The 23,841-nt window shown below is 37.2% G+C and overlaps 1 protein-coding gene across 4 annotated transcripts in view; it reads right to left on the bottom strand.

The window, feature by feature from the left end:
* Positions 1-23,841, bottom strand: part of ASCC3 (activating signal cointegrator 1 complex subunit 3) — a 288,816-nt gene that overhangs the window by 239,464 nt on the left and 25,511 nt on the right. For all 4 annotated transcript variants that reach the window (XM_064447559.1, XM_064447556.1, XM_064447557.1 and 1 more), the window contains 2 exons: positions 22,949-23,099; positions 16,938-17,521 (listed from right to left, as the gene is read on the bottom strand). In XM_064447559.1, coding sequence (XP_064303629.1) covers positions 16,938-17,521; positions 22,949-23,099 — 735 coding nt within the window. The remainder of the gene's footprint in view (positions 1-16,937; positions 17,522-22,948; positions 23,100-23,841) is intronic.

The following is a 23,841-nucleotide window of genomic DNA, read 5'->3' as shown; positions in this document are numbered from 1 at the left end:
TTTTCAAGTACGGATCAGCCATTAAAAGTACATCTTTATTATTGAACTCACAGTTCAAGATTGAAACAAGATTTTACTCTGAATGTTAAATAGATTATAATCAGTTTTCAATTCCATATGGCACAATTTACAGGGAGCCTTGGAAGTCCTTAGTGTGACCTCAAATATGAGGTACAGAACTGTGAGCATTATTTTGACATCATAAACTATCTGCCATCTCAAGGGCATTTTCTTGATTTCTGCATCTATGAAGTGGGAAGGGATCCCATAAATCTCCGAAAATATTTTGTTTTTCAAATAAGAACAAAAATAGACTAGGAATGGTCCTTGTACCTTGCTTGAGTCTTAGTACTAAGTACTGCTCTACACTAATAAATGAATCAGAAAACCAAATTCAGCCAACCAGTGGTTGTCCTTTGTATCTCTGTACCTTTATAGCCTAACAGTTGCTCTAGTTTGTGTAGTACCACCTACACAGCTAATTGCCATGCTTGCACTTAGCAGCTTATTTGCAGATGATATCGCTTTACAAGGCACAGTTTTGAAACCGCAGTGGAAGAATCATCTCCATTGCACGATCTCAAATGTCTTCTGTTCTAGTAGCTCTTAAGTAACTGAAATGATTGCTTCATTTCAAAAATGATAGGAAAAATACAACATTCTTCTTGGGCTACAGGCTTACTGGACAAGCTGTCTAGATATAGAGTACCAGACAGAAAAATTCATGTTAGCTACTGCTTAAAAGATTCAGTAACAAAAACCAAAGACACTGAAGATTGAGGTTTTTTTTTCATGAGAAAATTCAACACAAACTTCATGGATATAATATATACACCGATTGCTGATTGCTACTGTGCTGAAAAGTAATGGACTATCACTACCTCTAACATCTACAGATTATAGAGGACGACTTGGTTTAAAGAGAAATCTCAGCTGTTCTGTATTTTCATGTTTCTTACAGGTTGATTAAAATAAGACAAGCCAGACAAAGCATAAATTCTTACCCTTGTTATTAAAAACAGGTATTAGGTATGTGAGAAAGTAATTCAGCTCTCAGATCTGCTTTTCTTTTTTCAAGCCTGGCATTTCTGAATACGCAACCCATCACATTAAGTCCACCTACACAGAAATGATCTTCCAGTCCTAGGAACCATTTCCACCTAGAAGACTTGCATAGAGTCTTAGCAAGCTCAACTTAACTGCACTTGCCTCACAACAGAACAGTGGCCAGGCACTTCTAGCACTCTGAAGACAAGGTGCAGATAAACCATGTGTATGCAGAATGCCTTTCTGATGGCTGTTCCTTGGTACAGGGGCTGGAGAACTCTCATATTGCAGCCTCACTGATCACTGGAATCAGATATGACAGAATGATGTGCTCACAAGCAGGCATTCTAACGGGACAAGGAGCACCTGGCTCTCAGGCAGCCTCCAGCGGAATCAAGTGCCAGCTTCTTGAGAATGAATGAGAAGTTACTACTTGTCATCAGTGAGGTCTTAAGGGTCTGTCTGTTAACCCAGTTAGCTTCACTTTCAGTCAGCAATTGGAAGAAAATAATGAATTAAATGTAAAGTTAGAAACAAGCAGATTAAAGAAAAACAGCAAAATTCTATGAATTCCCCTAATAAAAGCTTTCATTTTTACTTATAAGATAGAAGAATGCTAAGTAAGAAGGAAGCTGATGGAGAAGTTTTCATATAACGTTGTCTTTGGGAAAGATCTTTGCATAAACATAACGCATTCATAACAAATTCTTACTCAACATTCAACTTTTGATTGCTTTTCTCATTACTATATTTGCAGTGCAACAAAAAACACTGGAAATCTGGTCTTCAGCCCGGACACATTTTTAGTCCAGGTGTAAAAGTTCAATATGCAAATAAAGACACAGCCAATTATTCTTTTTAATAGTGTTTCTCCTCAGCACGTCAGCATACCCTCTATTTCTGTATTTCTGTATCCACAGATCACTATGCAATTTTACTTCAACTACAGACTAGTAGAAATAAATGAATCACAGCACGAAAAATTCCAAAATGAGTATTAAAACATAAAAACTAATTTCTTAGAAGACTCAGCCTACAATTACTGGTCAAGACTCCTTTTAAATCACACTGAAATCTGAAGTTAAAACACTGAAATTGATCAGTTACAGGAGAAAAAGAAGATAATTATTCTTATAACAATACTCAAAACCCAGACTATCAGATTGAAAGTATATGCAAATATTGCCTACTAGGCCTAGAACAGTCTTCTTCCCAATTTAATTTCCTATCAGTTTTGATTACAGATATCTCTTTAGCATTCTTCTTATTAAAAAGAAAAATAGCATGAAGTGTCACAGCATAGTTCTAAAATATTTGCTGGAAAGCTTTCTCCAGCTTCTTGTGCAAATACGTACTAAAACTGTCTACCATACTTGACAGAGACCAGCACAAAAACACAACGCACCTTTAGTAAATATTCTTAATATTTTTAATTGAAAATAAGTAGACTGGAGAGATCACCACCATCATCAATGTTTTACCACTGACTAATTAGAAACTTACACAGATGCACTAATTTTGAAAATTTCAAATATATAGCTACATGGCAACTTTTACCACCTTATTTAGCCTAAAGACTTCGGTAGTTAGAAATAATGTCAAACCCAGCTACAAACAGCATACATGCCTTTTGAAAAGGAAGCCCCAAAGACCAATTTAAGCCTAAAAAAACTTGCTGTTACATGACTTCTTAAACTAGTATTTATCTTCAGAAGTATTCTGGTATCAGCTATTTATGAATTTTGAAGAAAAAACATCCTAAGATTAGCTAATTGCTGCACTTGGCACTTTTCTAAGCATAGGGAGCAGGCAAATTTGGAATTACTGAAAAGGTATTTGTAAAGGTAATAGACAGATGCCTGTGCCACCATTGCAGTAATACAAATCCAAATTCTCACAAAAAGCAGAACTCTTGGCCGAGCATGGAGCCATTCACCTCTAGTCCAACACTTCTGCTATTCTAAAACGCAGTGACAACATGCGAGAAAATGCCAGAAAGCCAAGCAGTTAGTTCATGTTGCTCAAAAGAGGTGGGTGATGAAGAGTAGCGAGGGACTCCAATACTGAAAGCTAGTTTTGCCCCAGTTAGGATAGTGAAGCCAGAATTCTAAGACCCTCAGTGAAAGGCTTGCGAGGCCCATCGGGCCGCCCAAGGAAACAGGACGAGAGGCCTCACGCCTCTGCTTGTGCCAACCAGCCCCAGGCTGTGTGCTCCAACGCCCTGGGCTGCCACACGTTCAAGCGGCCAAGAAGGAAACAAGACAAATTTTTCCCTGAAATGTAGCCCTTTGTATTATTTTAGGTGTGTGCAGAAAAGGAGAAAAAGGGTTTCAGCTAAAGATGAATTTTTAGCCTAGCTCTCCAAGGAAACAAGGCCTACTAAATCACTCTGTGCATTTACCAGCATGTGAACTAACAAACAAGTCTTAAGCCTCTTCAGTAACTTCCGAATTTGACAGAGAGACAGAAATTTTCAGGGATCTGAAGGGGCCCATGAAGGAGACTGATCCAAATGACTGCTCTTTGTGCCTCCTGCTTTCACCCTCTGCGCGCTGCAGCACGAGCGCAGCGGCATTGGCACACGCCAGCGAGCCCAGCACCAAAGCACCACCAGCACAAGCTCGCTGTAGCGATATGGGGTATTGGAAACTGCACAGCACCGAGAGCTGCAGGAAACTGCCCTGGGACTGCTGTGCGCAAGCAGCTGTGGGTTTGGGGTTGGGTTTGGTGTTTGCTGGGGTTTTTTTTTTTTGGTGTTTTTTTTTGTTTTGTTTTGTTTTGTTTGTTTGGGTTTTTTGGTTTTGTTTGTTTGTTTGTTTTGGGGTTTTTTTTTTTAATGGGGTTTCCTCCCTTCCTGCCTTCCATAAAAGGTTTTGGAGGAATATTATTTTTTTGTCTAGTTAATGAGTAAGCCTTAATCTTTCAGGTGCCATCTGACCGCTTTTATTGCAGAGCTTGTAGCTCCTTACGTCTCCATGTGGATGTGAAAAGAGCTTCCAGCATCAAAGAACACAAAAAGGGAAAAAGTTCTATCAGCTAGAGACTGGTTTGCTCTAGAAAAATATCTCATTAAGTTTAATGATATATTGAAGCTGATTCAAAAAGTTATCATGAATAGATCAAGCCTCATACCACCTCAAAGATACAACAAGCTTTCTCTTAGTACAAAACTGAAGTAAAGGAGTTGACAGGAAAAAGTTACTATCAGGAAGGAGAGTGACCATCTCAGCACCAGGATGAAGCCTAGCGTCTCTTGGCTCTCACTGTGGCTCTTTCATAATTTCTTAAGTTCTGTCCTCAAAAAACAGCACTCAAACACCATTCAATTTGGTTTCTTATGAAGGGAGACAGCATGGCTCTGTTTTCACAAAAGGCAGTTTCGTATCATCCTTGGGGTTTCAACAGTCCTTGGACATCAACAGAGCTGTACACTTCTGATTTAAAAAAAGAAGGCCACAACTGAAAAAGGAGAAAACTGTATCAAAAATAACTGGATTATTTTCTCTGTATGAAGGGGGAGCAGATAAGCTCCATGGTCAAGAATAATGAGAGACAAGCTTTATATGTCTGAATATAAAATTCTTAGTAATTTTAATAAAATTACAAAGAGAAGAATATAAGCTTGAAAAGCCAGTTTCATGCCAAGTTAGAATCTTTGATGATAAGATGAAGATAAAACACCACAGGGGTGATCCACGTATGCCTGTACTTTCCCATAATGGGTACTGCTTTTATGAACTAGGTAATGGGGGATAAGCTTTGTGATATGTTAATTTGTTAGGGCTAGAAAGTCCTTTTACTGAACAAAAGGAAGAGCCACTTTGATGCTTAAAACCAAACACGTTTTATAAGACAAGTTGCTTTGACATGAAAATATCTGTGATGTAAGGGTACACACACAAAAAACTATAAGCTAATGTTATAATTTCACAATACAGTAAAAAAAATGCAGATTAAGTTACATCAACATAGTATCATAACCAAAGTGGTGTTGCATATACACAGCAATGAACATTTAAATTACCTGGGTTGAAGTCGAAATGAAAGAAGCTTTTTGAACTGTTCTCTCAGAGGAGCCTCACAACAAGAGCTACACCACTTCTTTATTGATTTTAACCAGGATATAATTTCTAAGGACAGTTTGAACTTTGTTTATTTTCTACTATGCAAAAAATTTCCCATAGTAAACTTGTGTGTGACGGTGATTAAGAGACAAACCTAACTTTTAGTAAACAGTTACATGAAAGTAATACAATGGCAGCAGAAATTCGGTCTGTCCTCAGGAAGTTCCCTGGCAAAAGTCTTCTAAATTGTCCAAAGGCAAAAAAGGAGCCATACTAAATGCGGAGGGGTTTGGAGATGAAATTTTGAAGTGACTCCAGGGAGCACATAAGCAAATAATGACGGAATAGAAAGTAGGAAGAATGTGAACTGTTAAAAATTTACTCTGGCTATGAGCACCTCCTGTCTTTATGTCCCAGATACTTGGAAAAACGACTAGATATTGCTCTTCCATGTTTTCTAACAGATGTCTAAACTATGATACTGAAGCTTGAGTTACTTAAACTTACATCTACGACCATTACTAGATTAGTATAATCACTGGTAGGGCTGGTTGAAGAGTTCTCCAGGAGCAAAAGATGAACGTTCCTGGATGTCAGATAAGTACTTCCATTTCCTTCTCTCACCAAAAACAAGCCATTTGTAACTTTTTAAGAGCCTTACACAGTTTTGGATAACACTTTAACTTTGTTCAACATGGCAAAAAAAAAAAGAGATTCCAAATGAATGGTGGTTCAAGAATAAGTAAAAACCAGTACCAGTCGTAGAAAGTATGTAACAGGGACAGGGACATAGCGATACAACCTGTGACGATTCCCATTACTAAATAGCACTGGTAGTCTAGCTATGTCATGTATAAAAATGGATATTGAATATTTATCAAAATAATAATAAACTTTCCGATTCTCAGTGTCTGCTTAGAGCCATTACAGGAAACTGTATTTCCACGTCCAAATGGAGCAACTAGGTAACTTACAGCATCCTGAAGAGTATTTCACAAGGAGTAGAAAACTGCTCTGTGTGTAACAGATCTGAGAGGTGATGCTCATGGACGCTTCTTTTAACAGTGAAAGTTGCTTGGTTACTGCAAAAGCTATGCTAGCACTGGAAACAAACTTGCCAAGAATCTGAAAGTTAACCGGAACTCTTGGTGAGATTTTTCCTCACTAAGAACAGCCAATATTTACAAATGTATGTTTTATGCTGCCAGTCTACTGCTATGCTCCCTCCTTCTGACTGTCTTTTCCTGCAAGCCACAGTCCGTTGGTGCATTACTCTAACACTAAATATGTTTGTACTAATGCTACTTCTTCGCATCAAGCCAGACTAGCAATTACCTTGTCATATTTAATTTCCTCAGTTTTCCATGCTTTATTTCACGTGCTAGCTTCTATACAATGGACCTCCTGTGAGCCCTTTTCTAATTATTTTTTAGCATATAGTAATGATGAAGTCATCTTCAGAAACTGCTTCTCCTACCAATAGTCAGTCTGTATTAACACATTCTCCACTTAACATCAAGTACGAAATATAGTTGTAACACTCAAAGTGTCTGGCAGTGCTTACAATGAAGGTCTTTAAGGTCTTTACAATGGGATATAAAAATACAGATGTTGACATTTTAAAAATATATTCAGTCAAAACAACATTTCCTGGTTGTGGGGTTTTTTTTATTATTTTTAAATCTCTACATACCTGAATGCATATTTTTATGTTTTCAGCATCTGCATTTTTTTAAAGAATGACAATTTAACTAGTATGTCAGGATATTGAACATTTAACTTGATTACTTTGAGTAAGGAGAGTCAGTAGACTCCTTATTCCAAAATTCCACTTGCAAAGCCCTTCGCTCACTTCCACAGTTTTATTCTTCAATGAACTTAACATTAATAAGGAAAGATTTAATAATGACTTCTACATAAGAAAAGTACCACGATATTTTGCTACTCTTACATGTAGCCTCCACAAACTTAGAGCTTTGATAAACTTTGCCAAGTAATACAAGATAGTAATATAATTATCTAGATAATAAAACTATATTGATACTAATTATAATATATAGTAACACAAGATGCTGAAGCACAGAATGCTTTTGTTGCTTTTCTGCAGAATCCATGCCTAGCTCCAGCACAGCATTAACGTGCTAAGTTTAGAGGCCTGAAGAACTTGACAGACTGACAGAAATATACTCCTGAGACACTCAGTTTTGACATCAAATATCCAAGATTTTCACTGCATTAATGCATTTTTTGAAAGCTGTTGCACAACATATTTTGTCTCTTATGATAACTAAGTGATAAATCTGATAACTCAAAAAAAAATAGTTCATGCTCCACAACAAACTGTTTAGTCTGTTTTTATGACAAAAACCCATAATGTAATCTAACTCTATTTTCTATTTGGAACAAAAAGTTGCAGTATGACTACCCTCTGCTCACACGAGCATTAAGTTTTTGGTAAATGTTTTATGTAGTTATTACTACATCTGCTTATATCTGTTGTTCAAGACTATTTTATTAACAGTGTGAAACTCATTGGACTAAACCAGTTAAAATCAGTAAAGAGCAGTTAAGAAGTGAGTGTGTAACCAGATATCCAGTCCCTCTGTGGGAAAGTGGCAAAAATTTCCCAAGCCACGTAGAAATACATGTTCGTGCAACCCTATTTGATAATGGTGTTATTTTGCTGGCTGTGTATCTAAAGTATCAGCTATACATATACACAGCTGAGAAACCACCTCTGTAAAATAAGTTAAAAACATAAGCACAAACTAAGGAGTAGTAAAAACAAAAACCCTTTCGGATATCAAAGACAAATCTCTAACTGATTTTAAGATGGTGGTATTTTATCCAAGAGGCTTTGTCTTTGCACTTGCACATGTTTAATTATTATTTCAAAATACATTCAGTCTTCCTATTTCTTTCACTTTGGACAATCACATCAGCCATATCACCACTGATTTCAGTTTCTGGCCAATTTAATTTTCTCATTCACTAACAGGCTGTACTGTTTACTTATGCCTCAGTACATTATGCTATTTAATATATTTCAAATAGTGTTTCCCACTATTTTTTCTAAAGACTATATATTAAAACTACTTGTATTGGGCTCAAGTTCTGCCAAATTGTATTTTGACACCAAAGTTGTCTTTCTCCACCTAATAACGGCTTGATGAAAGCCACGCAGGAAAGACAGCAGCCTTGCACTGGGGCTCTCGGAGTACCTTTGGTTCTCCTTCAGATGAGTTAGAAAAGTCGCAGCCTGAAGAAACAGCAGTAGCTTATACAGAAAAGCCAGGCTTTGGCTTTGACAAGGAGCAGAGAACCTTCTGGGAGCACTGAAGCATACGCAATTAGACTGATGTGCTGAGCTAGTGACAAGTAAAACTGAGTTTCCAACAGCAGAACACTTGTGTTTGATATTTGGAGGAGCTAAGCATTTGCGAAGTCCAATATCTGGCATTCTACAAAGCGGCAAAAGCTGATGCTTCACGTCATATTTTGCTTAAGGAAAGAAAAGTACACATCTAGTTTCACACCTGCACACTACACTTTTCTGATGGAGAAGGTCAGCTTGTAACTCAGGGAACGGCTACGCAGCATAAGCAAACAAGCTCCGCTTGCCCTCTCAGCCAAGCAAAAGTATTAGTCAAATATTGAGCCAGAGCCGACTGCACGGTGCACAGATCATGCAGCCCTCTAAAGCATCCCTCTTGGAGCCTGCACAGTATGTCTGAAAAGTGATCTCAAAACTAGCACCTGGGCACCACACAAGTCTGCAAAAAATGAAATGTCAAAACACTTTTCACAGTCAGTATTATAATGTGAGCTGTGAAAAGTTCAGAGCTCTTAATATAAATTACATATTCGGACCCGCCAGGGAATCACTCTCAATGCAGACCTAAGAATTATTAAACTGAATTCAGGTTTAGAAACAAGAGTTAAATGTTTCTCAGGTCATCAAAATTTTGGATACTAATAGCTAGAACATACAGTTTTTATTTGCAAAATGTAACACTAAAGCTCTGACTATTCTTGAAAGCAATGACCAATAAGTAAATACAGAGAAGTGTCTGCAGCATGCGCTACTGACAAACAGCACATCAAGTCACTAGCAGGAGACAAAAATCTACACACAGTTGGTCTTATCCTGAAGTAATGTGATTTTGTGCAATGCTGTATATGGTCTTCCACTGGCTTACCTGAAGTAGCAAGCAAATGTATACAACCTGTAGGAATTCAAAAATCCTTTTGCAGCTGGTTTGCATTATAAGCTCTAAAATATGCTCTTTCCTGTTGAACTGTGTTTCAATCTCATTTCACAGTGTTACATGGCTTAGCTTACACTTGAAAAAAATTAAGTGTTCACATAAATAATGTTAGGCTTTTAAAGGTTATCAGAAATGTGGTCATGTAAATTAAGACTGTATGTATTTTCTCTTAATACAGTAATGACCATTACAGATTCCTCCTTAATGCAGGAAACTAAATGAATAGTTTCTCTGAACAACAAATGCCCATTATTTATAGATACTTAATTTAGGAGACCAATTTAACACATCTGAAATCAAGGTCATTTTAAAACCTAATTGAGATTACTTGCAACACAAGGAGTATTTATTTCCGGTATACCATAATTCATTAATTAAGTTACACATAAGGTTAAAAGATTACTTAAAAGACCCACTCAACTTATTTATTATGAGACTCTACTATGAAGGTGCCTGTTACAAAACAAGAAGTTTTTTAACTTAGAAGAAGAACATATTAGGGTAAGGGATAGTTTACACTTTAATTCAAGAAATCCATGAGGAAAAATGAGGACTTAATACAGATTTAGAAGTAAATATAACAAAGAGTTTTCTCCAACTACTTCTATTTATTCAGTTGAAATGACAGAATCACAGAACAGTTGAGGTTGGAAAGAACCTCTGCAGATCATCTAGTCTCCAGGCTGGGAGACTCTACCACTCTTAGGCAAACGGCTCCTATGTTTGACCACCCTCACAGTGACAAAAATGTTTTATGTTTACATGGAACATCCTCTATTTCAGTTTATGCCCATTGCCTCTAGTCGTGCCACTGGATGTCACCGAGAGGAGTCTGGCTCCATGTTCTTCACTCCCTCACCATCAGATCTAACGAGATCAGATCCCGCTGAGCCTTCCCTTCTCCAACCTAAACAACCCCAGCCCTCAGTCTCTCCTTGTATGTCAGATGCTCCAGTCCCTTCATCATCCCTGTGGCCCTTTACTGGTCTCAGTCCAGCATGCCCATACTGGACACCACCCTACGCCCTGAAAAGGAGGTTGTAGTGAGGTGGATGTTGGTCTCTTCTCCCAAGTAACTAGTGATAGGACGAGAGGAAATAGCCTCAGGTTGCATCCAGGGAGGTTTAGACTGGATATTAGGAAAAATTTCTTTACTGCAAGAGTGGTCAGGCGCTGGAACAGGCTGCCCAGAGAGGTGGTGGAGTCACCATCCCTGGAGGTGTTCAAAAAACATGTAGACGTGACACTTTGGGACATTGTTTAAAGGAAGTATGGTGGTGTTGGGTTGACGGCTGGACTTGATGATCTTAGAGGTCTTTTCCAGCCTTCATTATTCTACAATTCTATGACCTTTCAGATTTTATTTGTTCATCTTACTGCTCAAAGCAGGGCAGTAAAATTCAGAACAGTGTAATGTTGATTAAGAAAGCCTACCATTTGAATAATAACTACAGATAGTTTTCATAGCTTTTGCTCTGTGCTGCTTGCCTTCCTCTCTATTTTATAAGCAAAATGAAACAAGTATACCTAGCAATAAAACAGCATTAACAGTAGAGGTAAAAGAAATTTAGTTGATGACATGTATTCTCCAGAATAAGAAGCAAGTACTGATCAAATCAGTCTAGACACACCTTTTGTCATGATCAGACTATCACGTGAAAAGCAATATCACCGTTTTTTAATTATTACTTTTTCAACTTTTTTTTGGGGGGTGGGGGGAGGGGTTGGGGTAAAGGAAGTTTTGTTCAAATAAGAGGGGACAGCATCAGATAAAGTTAAGTGATGGTGAACCAAGAACTGTGGGGCTTTTTGAAAAACAAACATGATAGCTAAAGGTGATATTTACCCAGCCTCACAAAATATTCTTTCCTTGCTGCATTGTGAAACACTGAGTGGAATCTTCCCTGCAAAAAGCTCAGCAAACACAACAGTGAACATTATCCAGGAAGATTTAAGGGGTCTTATCTCCTTTATCAACCCATCAGTTTCACTACCCAATATGAACATGCATATCAGAAATTAATTCAGCAGACAATATTAAAAAACCAAAACCCACAGAGGCTTTCTATGTTCTAAAAAAAATAAGCATCCTTCTATAGTATCCATGAGATAAATGATAAAAAGCTTAGTTTTCAAATATCAAGAACACACATGGAAATCCAAGTTTGTCTAACCAGGAAAAGACTTTATAATCTGTTAATACCTTTCCTTATTTAACTGCAACCATAATTTAATAAGATGTGAATTTCCTGCTGAAAAGGTACAGTGTATGTTTCCAGAAGGTGGAGATGCTATACTAGATTTGACTGGGTAGACTGGAAAGACTTCTTAAAAGGTGACTACAGAGAAAAAAAGGGGGAAAAAAAACCCCAACCAAAAAACCTCATCTCCTGCTATGTGTTTCTTTTATTTATTGGCTCATATCCCTAAATCAGGGAATAATTTTAGTGTCTTTTGCTTTGAAAGTACCCTGGCCTGTTTACCACTCAGTTCCATGGACCAGCTGACTGTACTACCTAGGTCCCTTACTGTAGCACAAATTTCCCTTCTGAAAGGGAAATTTTGGCTCTTAATCTTTCAGTCTTAATTACTAACCTGATACTGTAATTAATTTAAATTTTTAAATTAAAATTCAAATTTGTCTCTGGTTAAAGAAAAATATTTGATTATGGATATAAAGATATAGTGGTCAAAGAGTATGGATATGAAAATGATTGCCTCAAAGCTGGGAACAAAATTCAGAGAGCTCACTGTTCTCGCAGCTGGAGTGCAAGATAATCTCTCATAAATCTTCAAAAACTGACACATGAAATTGTAGGTCAGGGAGCATGTATCTACAAGTGCAATAACACTGTGAGTAAGAAAAATAAAAATTATGATTGGAGAAGAGTTAAAAGGATGTGTTTTTGTAAAAAAAATTTAAAAGATGCAGGTAACTGGAAAATGGCATAAACGTAGCATGGGCTTACTAATGATACATCACTTGGTCTAACACTTCATTAGTCTGGAAAATGAATAAATAGCAGTTGTCTCACATCTGGACTTCATTTAAAACATTGCAATTTTCCACATGAGGACTTGGTTAAATTCGTGAAGATGAGCGTTAATAGAAGAATTAAAAGTTGGCAAGGAACTGCCTGAAGGGTAAATGAAAGGAAAAGCAGTGTTGAAAAGGCACAGTATTGTCGGGGGGGGAGTTACAAGTGCAGTTCTTTGATGCTCATTTTTTAAATTGGCTTAAAAAAAGAGGACAACTATAGCACAGGAAAAGTGATCATAAAACCAGCCCTGAATAAAGCTAGAAAGCAGATAACAAGGGTTCATTTTAGGCACCCAGGCAACAAGATTCTGGAGAAGTCTTGAGAGGAGAAGTTGGGACAAACTTTACCACATTCTTTTATTAATGAGTCTTCCTTAGTTTAAGGTATTGTCACACTGACAGAAAAGGTCCCTTCCAGGCTCTGTGAGTGTTTAAACAGCCTTTGCTTTCCTCTACTCTTCTGTACTTCTTTTGCAGAAAGGCTGGTGGCAGACACAGAGGAGCTTCCTGCCAGTTAGTTGAATTGACAAATTAGTTAAGTTTCCCTTGTTCTCAATCCCAAGAGCATTTACAGGTTCAGCCAACAAAGCATATTGGCAGACACTTGTGGTGGGATTGGGATAGGGTAACAGAAACAACGTAGATGAGCTCAAGCTGGGGGGAGAAGCGGGGGAAATCATTATATTGCCACCAGTGACAAAGGGAGCTGAAAAAAAGTTACAGGCAGAAACCTGAGAGACAACAGAGCTCTGCATAGCAGAGCCTGGGGAAAACTGTCTAGAAGCCTACATCAAGTTGCTACATCAAGCATTCAGAGACACACAGACACCACAATGGAAAAAAACCATCCTACTTAATGAAACAACAAAATAACCTACTACCATTCTGAAATAAGGATGAAATGAACTGAATTTCAGCAATAAAGCTGTAACCTTCTGGCTCTAACGATGACTATCTTACTGGATGGATCTATTAAGGAATGCATACAGGAAGAGGTGCTGCCTGACTCTTGGCCTCTTTTTTTCCATCATAAAACCCCTATATTCCACAACTTGTACTTTTCTGATTTCACATCTAGTTTGATTTGAAAGGAATGTTTTTGACCCTTGAAGGAAGGGTTCAGCACCTTGGAACTCGATGTTATTACCCGTTGGTCTCTTACTGTAGTTTTCATCACCAGATAAATTATGACAAGAATTCACAGAAGAATGAGAAACACTCTCTAAGGACAGCAAGGTGTAACCAAAGAGGGACTAAACTCTGCCAACTTTTTCCTAGTAACCCTGGGAGGGGTTAGGTGGCAAAGTTATTAAAATGCTCTCAGGTGCCTCCCGTCTTCATTCTGAAAGCATCATATACTAGAAACTGAGTACTAGAACTGAGCAGTAAACTGCACACTAAGTTTTCATTTTAAAAAAGCACGATGGTTATTGGGCTAAACTCTATAGTTTGTCATCAGCTTTTTCTTCCTGTTTTTAATAATGTTCTTGTTACTGCATCATTACCATTTCACACCTATCAACAAAATCTGACATACAGTGAAAAGCATGCTCCAGTAGCTGTCACTTAGCTTTACTAGACTTTATGTCCCCAATGGAAAGCACATGTCCCAAATACTTAGAAAGTAAGTTATAACTCCCATATCACTCCAAGCATAAGAATTAATTTCCCTCTAATTAAGAGTCACCAGTGATGTGCCAGACAAACAAACTGTCCCAGAGGAAATGTGGGATATTCTTAAATAGAGAAAAAGAACAAAGTACTTCTTGCACCTCACCAACCACTTTAAATGTAAGCTATACGGTGCTGGAGAAAGAAGCTCATTTCAAAACTTTACAGAGTTCATTAAGCAGATAAAAACCTAAATAGCATATATGTGTGTCTACACATACGCTACAAAAAAACCAGGATGTCACCCATTAAATGATCTAAAAATGCTTATATTCTTAAGGTGATCTGGAATCTCAATAAACTTTGCTTAAGGATCAAATGAAATTGTCCTAGAGAAGTCCACTCGCCAATTTTCCCTGTTTAATAATAAATAGGCTGTGGTATCTTCCTAAACAGAAGAATAGACATGGCCACTGTTTTACAATATGAAAATGTGTTTTACAGATCTGGATTTTTATTTACAAAGAATTAACATCCTTTCATACCAATAGTTCTTTTTTTCTTGGCTTATAAAGAAAAAAAAGAATTTGCAGAGCATAGAAACCTTAGCATGTATGCATCACTCCAATTTATGTAAGATTTTCAGTACACATGATCAAACACATACTTGTTACACCATCTATGACCTACTTTTAGAGTAGGTGTAAAAGTAGCACCTGCTCTTAATGATGCCACCAGCAAAACTGCTGTAATAATAACAACAAAAAAAATCCCTCAGTGATGGCAAAATCCAAAACCCAGAAGAACTTTTCAAGTCATGACCACTCATATGGACAGCACGCCTAGCCAACTAACTTTCAACAAAAGGAGGTCAGGTTCAAGTTAGTCTTACCCCCTCCTCGGCTGCCACATTCTGCAAGGAATAAGAAATTAATGAGATTGTTGCAAGGAAAGGCAACATGGGGGCTGAAATAAGCAGAATGGGGAGGAAATTTTTTTTTTTTTTACTAAGACTTCTTAAAAATCCAAAATAAGATACAGGTTTCAGACACTCAAGGGAAAGAATCCTTTTTCTCTCTAGTAATGCAAAGAAAAGGATTTGCTCTTGCTAAATTATTTTCAGAAAGATAAGTGTACATTGGCCAAGTAAACAATTTATTTTTCATATTATCAAATTAAAACTCCTGTAAAGCCATCAAAACAGAAATTTTGCCAGAAAGTCTTTGTTCCAAAAATGAAAGGGAAGGAATTCTTTATTGGTGATCTACATAAAAACCGATAGCTTGCACTTTCTGCCAATTGATTTAGCAATCCATTATGATTATAAAGTTGCAAAAAAAGTTATTTCTTCTTGCTGTAAGTGAAAGGTTTCAAGCATTTCCTTCAACATGTTACAAATTACACTTAGGCATTAAGTGGACATTATGTAGAAGTATGGAATTTTTTCTGCATACCCTGTGACTATATCTGAAAAGTCGTTTGGTGATCTAGAAAATGAAAAAAGAAATCTTGCTCTGTACAACTAATAAATTTCAGGTACCTATGGCAAATGAAGGTACTCATTTTTTTATGTTTCATTTGACATGCAAGTTTGTTTATCCCATCTCCTTCTCCAGGACCTGTTCAGTCTTCTATTTTCACGTCTTTCATCAATAAAACCACCCAAAATATGAAACTGTGCAGATATGCATAGAAGTGTTATTATTCAGATATATTTTAATGCAGTAGAAATGAGGTCAGCTTCCCTTTGTATTCATATTTAGGTTCTCAAATTAGAAGAGGTTTATTAGAAAATACTCGTACACAGAAAATAGCTCAAAGGACAGATGAAACGTGGTCTACTGACTACCAAACAAAAAAATATTATGACTTCAGCAACTATATCATTACGCAATAGATATCAATACATCGTTATCTGAACCTACATGAAATATTCAGGTCGTCTTCTCTGTCACAATGTTTTTGCTAAGAAAAATAAAATTTGCAACTCTAATAACAAAATTCCAACAAATTTACTTTACGGTGCCATTCACAGGATTGTCTATTCCTACCATTGGTTGCATTTCTGTAGCAGGTTTTCAACATTTAAAGTCTTTCTGAAAAGTTAGTTTTAGAATTTAAGCACTGGATGTATTTAGGGGAGGAAAGCATGGCACGGTAGGAAAAAATTAAGTAAACATAACAGAAAAGTGCACAGGAAGAAGGAATTAGCAAATTGCAGGAATTCTTTCCCAACCTCATCCAAACCCCAGTTCTCTTTTCCCCAGATTAATCCAATCATCTCTCTTGCACATGCCTTGAAAGCCTCTTCACCAGCCTTTAATCATGCTCTTCCCTTTTCTACCACTATGCTTATCCTTCAACTCCAGCCTCCCAGCAACTGTTCTCTCTTCCTCAAGCTTTCTCTGCCCTTCTGGTGATAAACCCTCCCCCCCTTCTCTTACTAAAAGAAATAGAAGTAATATGACAAAGGCTTGAAGTAGCACCACCCGCACAGTCCTCCAACTTTCCTTCCAGATACAGGAAGGCTCTGAAACTGGAGATGGAACCTGCCCAAGAAAGTTAGCTTCAGTTTGGCTTTGCAAGTTCTCACACTTTTATACGTTAGCTTAAATTGGCTGCTTAAAAAGAAAATATGGAGAAGCTGAGCAAATGGCCAAAAAAAATAATAGCCTGTCTGTTATGGGGGAAAGGAGACTAGTCACATAAAACACATGCTGCATCCATCTTCAGCCTGGTAAATCAAGATGCTTCCTTTTAAATTTTGTCAAGGAAAAAAAAAAAAAACCACCAAAGAAAAAGCATAACCGACACTTGGATAAAGTATGTTGGCATAATCCAATATGAAATAATTGTATATTTGTGCAAGATTCAAATACACACAGTATGATTAATATGCTACTGTACCTCATTTTGAAGTTCGTCTCCACTTTTGGAAGAAGCAAGCATCTCGTACAAAGTACAGCAGAGGTCTTCTGTTGTTGGCCCTCCAGGAGTACCCCCTTGAGATTCATTCAGATACTTTCCAACTTCACGCCATAAAAAAGAATCATCTACTTTTTCCAAAGACGTGAGATCAGATTTCTCATCACAGTAATTCTGTAAGTGATTCAGCTGGTTATTCAGAAATTTGTTGTAATCTAAGCTTATAATTTTCTGCGTATCAGCCTCACCATTCACAGGCAGCTCCTCAGAGTGATCTAAATCATGCATGTCAAATGAAAACACTATATTTTTACCGAAGAACACTCTGTTATCACCATTTTGCTCTTCAGCCATCTGCATGAGGGCTGTAAGCTGTTCTTCAGTGAAGTGAGAAGCAATCCGACATGTGGCATTACAAGCTGCAGTAGCAGATGATGATGGAAATGGCCCAAACATCTGCTTGATCGCCTTTGTCTCATCATGACCAACACGTTCTTTCCTGTGAAATGTCTTAAAGAGAAAAACAGCGCCACTTTCAATCGCTTCTTGTCCATTTTCAGCTCCAACTGTTAACAAAAGCAAAAACAAATATAAGTTTATACACTTCAGGCTAATTCTCCTTCATTGCCTATAACATAACTGTATTCAATTTCTTGCTGCAAGTCTCATCATCAGATATGAAATGAAGACCGTAACAACAAGTAGCAATTGTTGCAAGGTACTGAATTGTAAAAGGTATATGATAATAAAGCATCTGTCTTCATTATCCTTCTGCTTACTAGGAATTCATACTACGGATTACCAATCCTTCCTTATTTTTCCCCAAGTAGGAGGAAAATCTTGCCTGAGATCTTAAACTCACAATAGTGTATTTACCAGCTTTCTAAAGGTAACAAATTTTCTCTTTGTATCAATGTTTATTCACCACCTAGTCTGAATATTCATAACAGACTAAATGTACAAAACTCAGCTGGGAATTACTACATTCTTGTAGTAATTCCCAGTAGAATTGCCACAGAATGCATGTTAGTTAGAAAAACTGCCCGAAGAAATTAAAGCAAATAAATGCATGAGTTTAGATTTATATCTACAAAATATCATATTATGCAAATTAAAAATATATCATTAGAGGAAAACATGAATTTACCTCTCACAAATATTTGCAAAGGTACTCAAGGAAAACATAAGCAAAACCACCATACGATGAAACAAAATGCCACTACTAAACAAGATTTAAGAAGCCATCAAGCATAAAATAAACAAAACCAACCAGCATACTGGGGTTTTTTTGTTTGTTTGTTTTATATGAGGACAACATGCAGAATTTTTTCCTGAAGTTTAAAAAATGTGTTCTAGAAAGCTGGATAGGTTACTCCAGCATTTTTAGTAGAATTAGCATTCCTTACAATATTGCATACTTTTTAAAACCTCTTAAAAGCTTACTATCGAGATTTACAAGCTGCTATTGTCAAGATGTCTTTATCTGGTCAATTCTTTAGTTATATCAGGAGTGACTGGCACTACTCCAGTGGAGAACAGTACTATTTAAGTGATAACATTGGTGATTAACCCCCGGCATGGCTAACTCAAAAGAACTATTAAAACAAGCTGTTTATTTTAAAAGGAATAATATTATTCATTTTTAAAAACCTCATAAAGGTGCTTCTGGCATAGTAAATGTGGCTATTCTCTTTTCAGTAATTAAAACTGTCTTGTGCCTGCCTCTGTGTACCTCTGCTATCCAGTTATGGGCCTATGTATTTGCTCTATGTCCCTGTTTTCTGCCTGTTGAAAAACTTCCTGAAATCAGTGGGAAGATTTTTAATTACTTTGACAATGTTATCTGTGACTTGATTCAAAGTAATTTAGGTTCAACACTAGCAAAAACAAGGTGGTTGGTTTTTTCCCACAACGTAACAGGAAACAGCAAAAGAAATTCAGCATAAGCAGACAGAACAAGCCTGAGTAACTAGAAACATATAAATGGAGGTGCCTAAAAATTCAGCATTTCTCTTGAATTTCCCTATGGTGCACTTTGAAAAGCTGAAAAGTTCACGGAGGGGATTGGAGGTGATACTTACAAGATAATTAGATACCTACACATGGAAGATATATGACAAAGATACACACATATACAATATGTAAGTAAGTATATCTCAGAGTAAAAAGGCGGTTCAGCCTCCCTCTCAGCATTAGCTACACAGGAATCCCAGGAAAAAAAAAACCAACATCTGAAAACTTACAGGCCTAAGTTTGGCTGCATGAACCTCACTCTTATATTCCTAACATACAAATACACACCATTAAAGTAACTTGTGTCATAATATACTGAAGGATTTGAGAAAAGCCTCTTCGGTTTATTATGTGCTACTCCGTTATTATCAACATCTCCTACTCGTGGAAGCATCTCTTGAGAAAATACTACCCCTCCCCTCCAAATACAATAAGCCAGCCAAGACAGCAAGAGGTGCACTACTTGAAGTTACTCCTGCCTTCTTGTTTTTAAGCCACTCAGGTCATTTCAGTCAGTGACATTTTCCCTGTCAAGTAAATCAATATTACAGTATCTGTTGCCTAGGCTGAGATTTCATTTCCTTGAAACTAAGCTAAAGAGGCAAACAAGCAATTCCTTTGCCCTACTATATGTTTCTGATGGTTGGAACATTACTGTCAGTTCAGCTTGTGCCTCAGTCACTGTAATCCATTCTGGTTTGTGTCTCCATAACATTACACATCTTTATTCAGGAGTCTCAAAGTTGATGGCTTCTTTCTAACTTGTTCTAACTAAATAATCATGAATTTGTTTTAATTTGGTTTGTCCTCTCCACTCCATCAAACAAAAAATTTACTACTATAACTTTCAAGTGTCTCAGTTTGCTCTACCTACCCATCACACTGGGCCTGCTATTAAAGTTTGGGAAAGAAAAAAAAAATTGAAAGTTTTTGCAGTCGTCTTCGGCAAAAAGTGCAAATAAAACCCAACCAACCCACCAAGGAAAAAAACCATCACAGCTAATACTTGTGCATTAATAGAGAAAACATAGATCTGCCAAATAATTTTCATAGATAACATTTGCAGCTAGGAATGGCAAATACTTATTTTGCTTATAACCTTTTGTCCACCATCAGATATTTTTTCCTCCTTGCCATACTACATATGGTCATACTGCAAACTTTATAGTCATATATTTGTCAATCCTAACTGACCGACACTTTACTCCAGTACCTCTTATGATTAAACTACACCCCAGTGGATATTTAGAACAACTATGTAGGTCTTCTCCACTTATTCCAAGTTGCTTGTTATGGACATAAATATTCAGATTAAAGGAAGATGACACTGCCAAATCTCTCTACAGCTCTGATTTACATAGTTTGCTGTTCCTGACTGGTACTTGAACCAGGTCCTCAGTCTTCCTCTCCGAGGTGAGTTTCATGCTTATGTACAAAGTGTATCTTGCAATGATTTCCAGATGAGCAGCTTTTCCTCAAAAATACATACTGAGTTTTCGGTTATGTTACTTACAAAATATTACTATAATATCTAAAATGAGGACAAGTATGGAAAGTAACCATGTATTCTACTGGCTAAGAAACAAAAGCCACTGCAGGAGAGATGTCTGCATTACCTGAAGGGAAATGAACTTTTAAATTCAGATTTACAAAAATAAAATATTTAGCATATTAGTAATGAATTATATTTCACCAATAGACTTGAATGTTTTTATGCATTTCTGTAACAACTTATAATAAAATTATTTTTTATGATTGGATTCCATCCTGTATTTGTCTGTCATCAAAAAAATTTTCCCTTTCAACGTGTGAGGATGGGTACATATGTAACCAAACTGGGAACCAACCGGGAAAAAGTAATTACAGACAGATTGTTTATCTGAGAGGCAAAAAGGGCAGCAAGGAGGAGTGCCAAGAAATGAGAAAAGGGGAATATAAACTACACAACTGCTGTCATTTGGACAGTCCAGGGGTAATCATCAGACAGCCCTGAACTGATCACCACAAGCTGGAGCAGGACAATAAGCCAACCTGTTGTTCTGACCATACCACATATTTCGAGCCTGCTGTCATGGTCAGGAGGACTGGGGGCTGAGGAGGAGTTGGCTAGTAAGGGGACATGTGGGACACATGGATCAAACACCCCCATAACACCATGTCAGTGCCTGTTCCAGGTCTGACTGTGCTGACACCTTCCTAACATCCCAATGTTATCCTAACAAAAAAAAAATCTGAATTGATCAGGTCATGGAAGGGAAGTCAGAAAAACAGAGAGTATAACTTTAAAAATTACATCAGTAGTACGCTATTAAAATGGAACACTGAGAGAAATCTCATTAGCCTTTCTATATTCCAAAATGTTTTGTTCATACAGGCATTTCCAGACCATGTGTACCAAACAGGACTTTTCCCTTCCCATCACAGCTGTGTCCAAAACCTGCCTTTACTATTGCAGCACAGCAATAAACATCTTTTGAAAACTAGTATGAGTATGAATTCTGTGGGCAATCTCAAAGAAACAACAACAATAAAGATCAATTATCAATACAGACCGCGCCTTTTCCATATTAACTTTAGGCATCGACAGTTGATGCAAACTCACTCCACAACTCGCATGACTTTCCCCCAGACCTTGCATATCAGAAGCGGCAGGTGAAATCTGTGCACTTGAACAGAGGTACTTGGGTTGGGGCAGAGAGGTTGAGTTGGGGCGCCTTCCTAGAGGCGCCTCTGTCTCAGAAAGACAGGCAGCCACATGCTTAACTTCTGGCCTGAAGAGGTTAGGGTCTCCTAACAGCACAAACTCTACTACTTGTATTAGAAAAATAGGATTAAAAAAATTAGGGCAAAATTTGTAAATATAAATTGGGTTGGGTCACAAACATGGAAGGAATGAACCACAACACAAAGTTTAGAACTTGTGTATCGTCAGATGAGTTTAAAGGTTTTTTTTGTCAGTGAGTTGAGAAATAACTTGGAATTTTTCTTCTGATGACACTAAAGCAACAGCCATGACAACCATTAATATCTTGAATTGACATCATCTGTGCAACTGTACAGCACAATTGTTAGTACATGCTGGACACAAAAAAATTTGTCTAGCCTTTTTTGAAAGTCTGTGTTTAGATGCTTCTTTCTGTCTTAATTTGTTAGTTATTGCCAAAAGTACTGTTGAGAAACAAACATGAGCGAGGCAGGTTAACATTCAGGTTGTGATAAAACACACTCTGTGCCAAAAAAGAAGAAGATATATTTATCCATATTAGTTCTTTCCATCTTTTACTTGAGGTTCTGTTCAAGATAACATAAGCAGAGAAAGAGAAGATATACATATTACATTGAAATGAAAAATTCTTAAATATGTGACAGCTACAGCTTAAACCATGTGCTCAGTTTATGAGCTGATATTAGTTTCAGTCTGTAGATCAAAAACTAAGTTTCCCATCAAAGCTGTTTTCACACCTTCTTTGCCATAATGTATATTCAGTGTTAAAAGCTTAATTCCAGATGAGTGATATTATTTATTTCTCTCAACTCCTCAAGCAGAAACTTTTTTTTTTTTTATCTTTTGATCTGCTTATGTAGCAATCCAATTTTTCATGAAACAACCACATGGAATTAAAGCAGATAACACCACGATTGTTCTTTTCGCAGGGCACTGCCATTCCAAAAGAAGCTGTTGCTTTTGCTTGCTAAAGGTTGATCGCAAACCATACCACACACTACACAATAATACTATCAAAAAGCAAGAATATCCGCATAACAACAGAATCATATTTTAAAATAAAACAGAAAACCAAATGATGCATATGCACATCAGATTAACCGGAGTTTCAAAGATATTTCAGGGCAAGCCTGGTGTCAAGGTAGAACTGAAATTGTACTGGTATGCAAAGTATGCAGGCAGAAAGCAGCTTGAAAAAAAGAAAACCACCCTGAAAAAACAGTCTATTATTAGACTACACGGAATGAAAACATACCTATTTGTTTTGCAGCTTGTAATATAGTTTTTAAATCATCATTTACAGTTTGGTGTTCTTTTTTGTCCAAATTGTCATCAACAAACTTTATTATCTTCTTCCAAGTAAGATCAGACTTCAGCAACTGTTCATGTAGTTTTGTTCTTTTAGTCTGAAAATGAAAAATATTTAGGGCTTTTTTATTTGTTTCCAACTACTATATGGAGGTTCCTTTAAAATTAAACACCAGATAAAAACATTTCTTTCCAATTGCATTCGGTCAGTATGCAGTAATGATTGCAAGCAGTTTCTCTACTACCTGTGCTTTACTCTCTTTCCTGTGCATAAGGAAGGAGGAGGATACACGCACGTGTGCACGCGCGCACCCCCCCTCTCACTAACTTACAGAGAATTCTGCCTTGGAAGGAATAAAGCCAAATTCTTGCAGCTTCAGAAGATTTACAGCTCCCAGGATTCAAAACTCATTTCACATTACAGGTTCCCACAATGCATCTATTGCTTTAATGCATTATTTCTTGGGGAGAAAAAAAAAGTACCTAAATTCAGTATCACTAAATTTATTCTAAACACCCCCCAATATGAGTCTGAGATGAACTTAATATTCAGCTGTTTGGCTCCCCAGCTCTGCATAGGCTCGGAGCTAGAAACATACCAGCCCAGCCCAACTTAACTGCCTGAAACATGAAATCACAGAGCTGTACCTATGCAGCCAAGTGACCTAGCACATTATGATTATAAGGGCCTAACATAAATCACAAAGCTACAGCAAATCTGACTTTGAGCGAGGACACTATGAAGGAATGCACAGGAAACTATACACACTCTGCCGAGTCTTGCTTGCCTACTCTTACAAAATAGCAATGCAAATTAAGAAAGCAAACAATTCCTACTAT

The sequence above is a fragment of the Phalacrocorax carbo genome, chromosome 3 (assembly GCF_963921805.1).
Source record: "Phalacrocorax carbo chromosome 3, bPhaCar2.1, whole genome shotgun sequence".
Taxonomy (NCBI): domain Eukaryota; kingdom Metazoa; phylum Chordata; class Aves; order Suliformes; family Phalacrocoracidae; genus Phalacrocorax; species Phalacrocorax carbo.
This window is presented reverse-complemented; position numbering and strand designations above follow the sequence as displayed.